At 43.8% G+C, this 7785-nt stretch overlaps 1 protein-coding gene across 7 annotated transcripts in view; it reads right to left on the bottom strand.

The window, feature by feature from the left end:
- The window catches only part of ARHGEF10 (Rho guanine nucleotide exchange factor 10), a 231747-nt gene that overhangs the window by 104603 nt on the left and 119359 nt on the right, over positions 1-7785 (bottom strand). For all 7 annotated transcript variants that reach the window (XM_004707747.2, XM_045286716.1, XM_045286714.1 and 4 more), the window contains one exon: positions 5431-5537. In XM_004707747.2, the coding sequence (XP_004707804.2) occupies positions 5431-5537 (107 nt within the window). The remainder of the gene's footprint in view (positions 1-5430; positions 5538-7785) is intronic.

Genomic DNA, 7785 nt, shown 5'->3' with positions numbered 1-7785 from the left:
AGGACTTTGTGGACTGGTGTTGGGTATGGGTTAATGTTGGACTTGTGGGCATGGGCAGCATTGAGTTGGGATGTTTTATGTGATGCACATTTTCTTTGCATAAAACTCTCTCTTATACATGAGTCGCTGTGGATTTGTTTCTCCAAAGTACTTAGACTAAAACACCCTCCCCCAAATATTTCCATGGCTTAAACACATTTCTTCTAACCAGGTCTGAGAGCTTTTTTTTTTTAAATAAAGAAACTGCAATGCCACCTAGCGAGTAAGGAGAGAATCTTTCACAAAAGAAATTTCTCCAGTTTGGAAAATTCCAGGGCAACCAACATTGTAAATAAGGGAGTGGTTCTTTTTCTTTGTATAAAAAGAATTATTCAACTTTATGAAGTAAAACTAAAACCACTGTTATAAAATATTTAAGAAAATGTAGTAGGGAAAAACAATGTGGCTGGTATTAAAAAACAACCCTGGAAGGCCGAGACCATCAGATTCAAATCCAGATTCTTTCACAAATCTCACTGTTGGTAGGTGGTCAAGTCATTCACTGACACTGTCTGACAGTGGGGTTTTTATCTTACAATGAGGTATTTGCCCCTAGACTAAGGACTCCCAAACTGACTAGTCATCAGAATCTAGAATGTTCTTTCTCCCCATAATTTTAAGCAAGCATTCAGGCAAGCATCCAACTACCCACTGCAAGTTCCAAAGATGAGGCTGCTTCTATAAAGACTTACAAAGCCTGGGAAACCCTGCGCAGGGTCAGTCTGGGTCAGGACTGACCTGATGGCAGTTGGTTTGGTTTAGGGGTTCACCTGGATTTCCTGAGTCAAAACGTTTGAGGTCAAGCCTAGAAATTTACATAGCAAACAAACGGAAAGATCTACACTTGGTATCTAAGGTTTTCTAACAAGCAAACAAAAAGTATCTTAGGATTTATAGCTATGAAATAAAAGTTTCTGAATAGTGAAATTCATTCAGCATATCAAATAACAGGTCTCCAGGAGGGAGGGCAGCAGAGGTTTCAATGTGGCCAAGTTAGAATTGTTCTTCCAATAATTATTCAGCAGAAGACAGCACTGAAACACCATTTTCTACCCATGCTGCAAATAGGCTGGCGGAGGTGGACTCCTAGTGGGGATAATTAGCATGCAGGCCACATGTCTGCTGGAGAACATGGGAGGAAAGAATGTAGTGAACATTTCCATGGTAGACAAGGGGCAGGAATTGCCCTGTCACCAGCAGTCACCCCAGTATCCAAGGAGCATGACAAGACAGGATCTTTTGTCCATTAGCATCAATGACTACTTTTCAAGTACATGAAACCCAGGCAGTAAAAGAGGGCTTTCCAATCCCCCCCCACACACACACACACACACACACACACACACACACACACACACACACCATGAAAAGAATGTTTAATAATGTAGCATTTCTTGTTAGATTTATGTTACCTTGTTCCAACTTTGGAAGAAAACCAATTAAATAGCAATACCCCCACCCTCACCTCCACTTTACTCTTTTGGAGAAAATGTACACGACTGAAGAACAAACTCACGTTGCCAATGGGGAAAACAATCATGTGACTAACGACAATAAAAGACAGCTAGAGAAAAAAAATACAAAAATCCTAAACACTACTAATTTTACAATAATAATACCCACTGACATTTCTTTAGTGCTATGCCAAATATCATGCAAACATCTTCCTTTAAACAGGCTTTTACATGAGATAGATTTAGATAATGATTTTGTTGTTGGGCATTTTTTAAAAAGTGTTAACAAGAAAAGATGTCCTTTGAGGACTCCGGTGCACCTAAATGAAGCCATAATATTTTCAATCTCCTCACATGCATGTCAAAGGTGTCTGATGAAAAGGAAAACTAGATTAGAATTTATGCATTTGCATGAATGATGTTGGGACAGGATATCAAATCTATCACGGACGGCAAGAAGAACAAACAAATCTGAATTGCATCCAGAGTGTTTCTTGGAAGAGAGGCTGGAGTGAATTCATCTCACTTATGTAAGTGTCCCTGGAGAGGGACATCCTCCTTCATAAAATTAGGTGCACTGACACCAGGGCTATAACGGTGCCTCTAACACAGCAATGATTGTGAGGATGGCGCAGGCCGGGAACGTTTCCTCCCATCTCACGAAGGGTCACTGAGTTGGAATCAAGTCAATGGCACTCAACAGCAAGCTATGTGATACAATCCAGATTATGTACGCTCTCAGAGTCCATTTCCTCATTTGCACAATACATATGGACAACGGTGGGGGGGCGGGGGGGACGGCAGATGTTCAAGAATTAAATGAGGTAAAATACTTGGCCTAGTACTTGACCTAGAGTTTGCCCCCACAGGTAGTTATCAAAGTAATTGCTTCCGTGGAGTAGGGAACCAGTGGAGAGGTCTAGGGGCCGGCCCCGATCCCAACTACTATGTGAACACCTGCCCCTCCCCCCTGAAGAATTTATTTCAAAGGAGGGCACTCAATATGCAGCTCCGGGAGAGGGGCATATCTGATTGGAGCACATGGGAGCAGATGAAGGGGGAGGAGGAGAGAGTAGAACGCATCCTGGCCCACCAGGCTTTGAGGACGATGTTCCGGCTCAGAGCAGCCAGTCCCCAGAGAGGACCATATGGCCGGCCTCACTATGAGACACTATGTCCCTCACTGACCCATAGCCCTACAGGGAACAATACTAGAGACACAGTGTGGGAATTGCCCCCGATCTAATCCCGCCACATCAAGGCAGAACACTAAGAGGGGTGCAACAGAACAGCAAGGGATCGGAGTGGCAAAGTCCCCAGGGAATGCTGAAGGTGGACTTTGGGGACAGAACGTGGTGCCCCAACAGACTGGACAGGAAAACACTCCTAAAGGCCAACAAACAGTCCTTGAACTAACTACAAGCTTTTCTTTCTTGTTGTGTTTTGTTTGTTTGTTGTTGTTTTGTTGTATATTGTTGCTTGGTTTTGTTCTGTCTTGTTTTTATGCATGTTATTATCTCCACAGTTCTGTCTAAATAAGATAGGCTGGATGAACAATCTGGAGGAAAAAACAATAGGATCAACAGTTCCGGGGGACATGAGAGAAGGAGAGGTGGAGGGGAAGGTAGTGGTGTTAACAAACCCAGGGACAAGGGAACAACAAGTGATCCAAATCGGTGGTGAGGAGGGTGTAGGAGGCCTGGTAGGGCATGATCAAGTGTAATATAACCAAGAGGAATTACTGAAACCCAAATGAAGACTGAGCATGATAGTTGGACAAGAGGAAAGTTAAAGGAAATAGAGGAAAGAGCTAGGAGGCAAAGGGCATTTATAGAGGTCTAAATAAAGGTATGCACATATACAAATATATCTATATATGACAATGGGGAAATAGGTCTATGTGCATATATTTAGAGGTTTAGTATTAAGGTAGCAGAAGGACACTGGGCCTCCACTCAAGTACTCCCTCAATGCAAGAATACTTTCTTCTATTAAATTGGCATTCTATGATGCTCACCTTCCCGATACAACCGCTGAAGACAAAGCAGGTGAATAAGCAAATGTGGTGAAGAAAGCTGATGGTGCCCGGCTATCAAAAGACATAGCGTCTGGGGTCTTAAAGGCTTGAAGGTAGACAACTGGCCATCTAGCTCAGAAACAATAAAGCCCACATGGAAGAAGCACACCAGCCTGTGATCACAAGCTGCCGAAGGGATCACTTATTAGGCACCAAAGAGCAAAAAATCATATCATTGTGTGTTTACCTCCCTGATATGATCACTGAAGACAAATAGGTGCATAAGCAAATGTGGCGAAGAAAGCTGATGGTGCCCAGCTATCAAAAGATATAGCGACACCAGCCTGTGCAATCACGAGGTGTCAAAGGGATCAGGTATCAGGCATCATCAGAACAAAAAATGATATCATAGTGAATGAGGTGGGGAGTGCGGAATGGAGACCCAAAGCCCATTTGTAGGCCACTGGACATCCCCTTACAGAAGGGTCTCAGGGAGAAGACGAGCCAGTCAGGGTGTGATGTAGCAACAATGAAACATACAACTTTCCTCTATTTCCTAAATGCTTCCCCCACCCCCACTCCCCCCACTATCATGATCTCAATTCTACCTTACAAATTTGGCTAGACCAGAGGATATACACTGGTACAGATAGGAACTGGAAACACAGGGAATCCAGGGCGGATGATCCCTTTAGGGAGGGTAAAGGGAGGGTGGGTTGGAAAGGGGGAACCGATTACAAGGATCTGCATGTGACCTCCTCCCTGGGGCACAGACAACAGAAAAGTGGGTGAAGGGAGACGTCGGACAGGGCAAGATATGACAAAATACTAATTTATAATTATCAAGGGTTCATGAGGTAGTGGGGAGCAGGGAGGGAGGGAAAAATGAGGAGCTGATGCTAGGGGCTTAGGTGGAGAGCAAATGTTTTGAGAATGACGAGGGTAATGAATGTACAAATGTGCTTTACACAATTGATGTGTGTATGGATTGTGATAAGAGTTGTATGAGCCCCTAATAAAACGATTAAAAAAAGTAATTGCTTCCAACTTCTGTGTATTCCTCATCATTTCATAGATGGGTGATCACACCCTTTCTTTTCATATCCCCAAACCACTAACCAATCAAATTATTCCATTTAGCGCATTACTTCCTACACTGTTCCTTTGATGACCTTTGAGACATAAATCAAATGTGAGTATTTCACTCATTTGGGCTGAATTGTGAGCAGCCACTAGGTACCTTTCTCAATTTAAACTCTTTATGCTTTTGTAGCCTCTGAACTTATTGCTAACCATTCATCCTCTGACCTTATTCCTAATCATTTCAATGCTATTTATCTTCTACTATCCCCAGTCCCACAATTTACGTCATGCTACCCACACAGAAAAGAATGCAAATCCCAACCCAAACCTTCAGCGCTTCCCCTAAAAGAACACAAACTGTTGTGCTGCTCCCCTTCCTGAAATATTCTTTTTCCTTCTTCCCTTTGGTACCTATTATCATAGTATAAAACATTTATTTATATCCTGGTAATTTCTTTCGTTCAGAAATCTACTATTTTCAGCTCAGTCTTCATCCTTCTGAACACATATGTCTGTACACCCCCCACATACTCTCAGCAGCCCAGCACATAATGCACTATGCCATGAAGGCTATGGCTGATATTCAAACTAGCCACCAGAATGACCTAGCACAGGCCACAGTTATGGGCCAAGTTCCCGAGGACCCCCTGCTGTGCCAGGTGGCAACCAGACTGCAGGAGGCACAAGAAAGCCCCGTGGAAGGGACAACATGGACAGGTTGACAGGGAATTTGGAAACACACATATTTACTACATGTTATGTGATATTTAAATGTGTCTATTCTCAGGATAGCTGCACCGGTAAAAAGCACTTGAGTATGTGTCCTGCTGATACTACCTGCTGTTGAGATAAACCTTCCGGCATTGGGGTCATGATGGCTTCGGGGTGCTTGCAGTCAACATCAATGAATAAATTTTGATCTTCTTCCAGACAAGATCTGTGATCTTAAAAACAAGTTAAAATACACTAGTGTTAAATTGAAATAAAATAGTGATAACACAGCACAGTAAATGTCAAATAGAGGCTTACTGTATAAATTTCAGCCTTACATATTTACTTTCAACTCATCAATTATTAAATTGAAATTTTAATATGTCCAATAAAATATATTCCCCATATGATTATCGCAGTGCTGGCCAATATTTAATTTTTTTTCAAGTACTTGAAATGTAATTTCAAAGCCTAGTGATATCATTTGACTAACAATAAAATCTTAATTTATTGCTGGATAAATAAAATCAATCTTCATTTATTGTTAAATTTTCTTAACCTATTAAATATCCTTATCAAAAGCAAAGGATGGCAACTATTAATGCCTAAGAATCTGAACTCTGACTCACTAGCACAGTGAAAACTCAGGAGGGGCTGTGCATAGTTTGTGACTTTCTGCAAGCTCCTCTCACTTGAAGTCTGAAAGGGCCCAGGTCCAAGTCAGAAAGTCCAGGGGGAAAATCAGTCTCTGAAGAATGAAAAACAAGGAGCAAACTGCTGCCCTGCGGCCTGGGCCCATGGCGATGCCCTGTGCTTCGCAGCTGCCTGTGCCCCACTGGCCTTTCACGAGCAGACCATCACGCGTGTCTTCTGTGCCACTCCCGGTGGGTTTGATGGATTAGCCTTTCTGTTGGCAGCTGGGCACTTAAGCTCTTGGCGCACTGGTTGCCATCTAGGGGCTGCTGAATCACAGTGGGTCCCGCTGCTGCTGTGCACGGTGGCCTCGATTCCACCCCACAACGACCCCAGGTGGCTGAGTGGGGCGCCATCAGAGGCTTTCCTCGAGTGCACTCTTCGTGGGGACACTGCCCAGTCTTTTCTTCTGGGAGTTCCAGTCCCTTTCAGTAAGCAGCTAAGAGCTTAACCAGTGGGTCACCAGGGCTTATTATAAGGATCCCTCAAAAACTCAAAACTCACTGCCATCAAGCCGATTCCAACTCAAAGCCACCCTGCAGGACAGGGTAGAACCCCCCCACCCCCACCCCACCCCCGTTTGTGTTTGGGAGACTGCAATTCTTCACAAAGTAGAAGCCCTGAAACCCAGCTAAATACATTCAAGAATATGTTCAAGAACTTTTAAAAAGCTGGAAACTGAAACCAAGGAACTTGCAGGTAATATAAACTTGGATATCATTAAATTTCAAACATTTAAGACCCTGGCTGCACATAAAAATTATCCGGAGAACACTTTTTAGAATAGTAAATACAGGCTTCACCATCAGAGATTGATCTCACTGTCTGGGCAGGGACTGGGTACACAGCACTGCTTCCACAGCGTCCCAGTGCTCCCTAAGGGCAGCCACGCTTACCCTCTAGTTAGCCTGACCTTCTCATTGTGCAACTCAGGCAACTAAGGGCAAAAGTTACTGGAATTTGCCTCATAAACTGCTGCACCTCTCGAATGCACCCCCAGAGACTATCTCCCCTAGAACGGAGACGAATCATTTAAAACTCTTCATATGCTCTTCATAGCTCTTCTTAGACAAGTCATGCGCATCCCATCACTCGGGCATTTTGCTACTGTGCAGCTTCAGACTCAGCAGGGGTGTTGGTGGAGGGGCCCGAGTGCCTGCATTTCCACAGCTCCTGCAGTCTGGGACCTAGATCGTGGTCTGCGGGGCGCTGGTGGTGCAGTGTATTAAGCACCGGGTTCCGAACTGTACGGTGGGACAGTTCTAACCCTGCAGCTGCTCCTGGGGTGAAGATGAAGCTGTCTGCTCCCGTAAAGAGTTAGAGCTTCAGAAGCCACTGAGAGCAGGACTCTATACAGTCATACTCTATGGAGTCACTATCAATCCAAGTCGACTTGATGGCAACTTTGTTTTTGTTACGAGATTATGGCATTGCTGCTATCCATGAGCCATGCTGCAGATCTCAGAATGGGGGTCCTGAATCCCAACAACTGCATCTAACAAAATCCTACCCCTGGTTTCGGGGGGCAGCGCAAGCCACGGCGTCGCAGGTTTCCCTAGCATCAGCAGTCATAATTCACTGCCCTTCTTTGGTGCTCTTTCTCAAGCAAGCGCCTCAATTACAGAACATCGTATTAAGGGTTAGGGAATTCACGCACTTGTATCCCTCACAAAATAAAATCCTTAGGAATGCTAATAATTGCTTTCCTATCTTGATGCTGAAGATTTTACTAGGAGGAAAGAAAGAAAGAAAGAAAGAAAGAAAGAAAGAAAGAAAGAAAGAAAGAAA

The sequence above is a fragment of the Echinops telfairi genome, unplaced genomic scaffold (assembly GCF_000313985.2).
Source record: "Echinops telfairi isolate 266 unplaced genomic scaffold, ASM31398v2 ScPeMD7_9;HRSCAF=40, whole genome shotgun sequence".
Lineage (NCBI taxonomy): Eukaryota > Metazoa > Chordata > Mammalia > Afrosoricida > Tenrecidae > Echinops > Echinops telfairi.
Note: the sequence above shows the minus strand (reverse complement) of the source record. Positions and strands in the feature narration are given on the sequence as shown.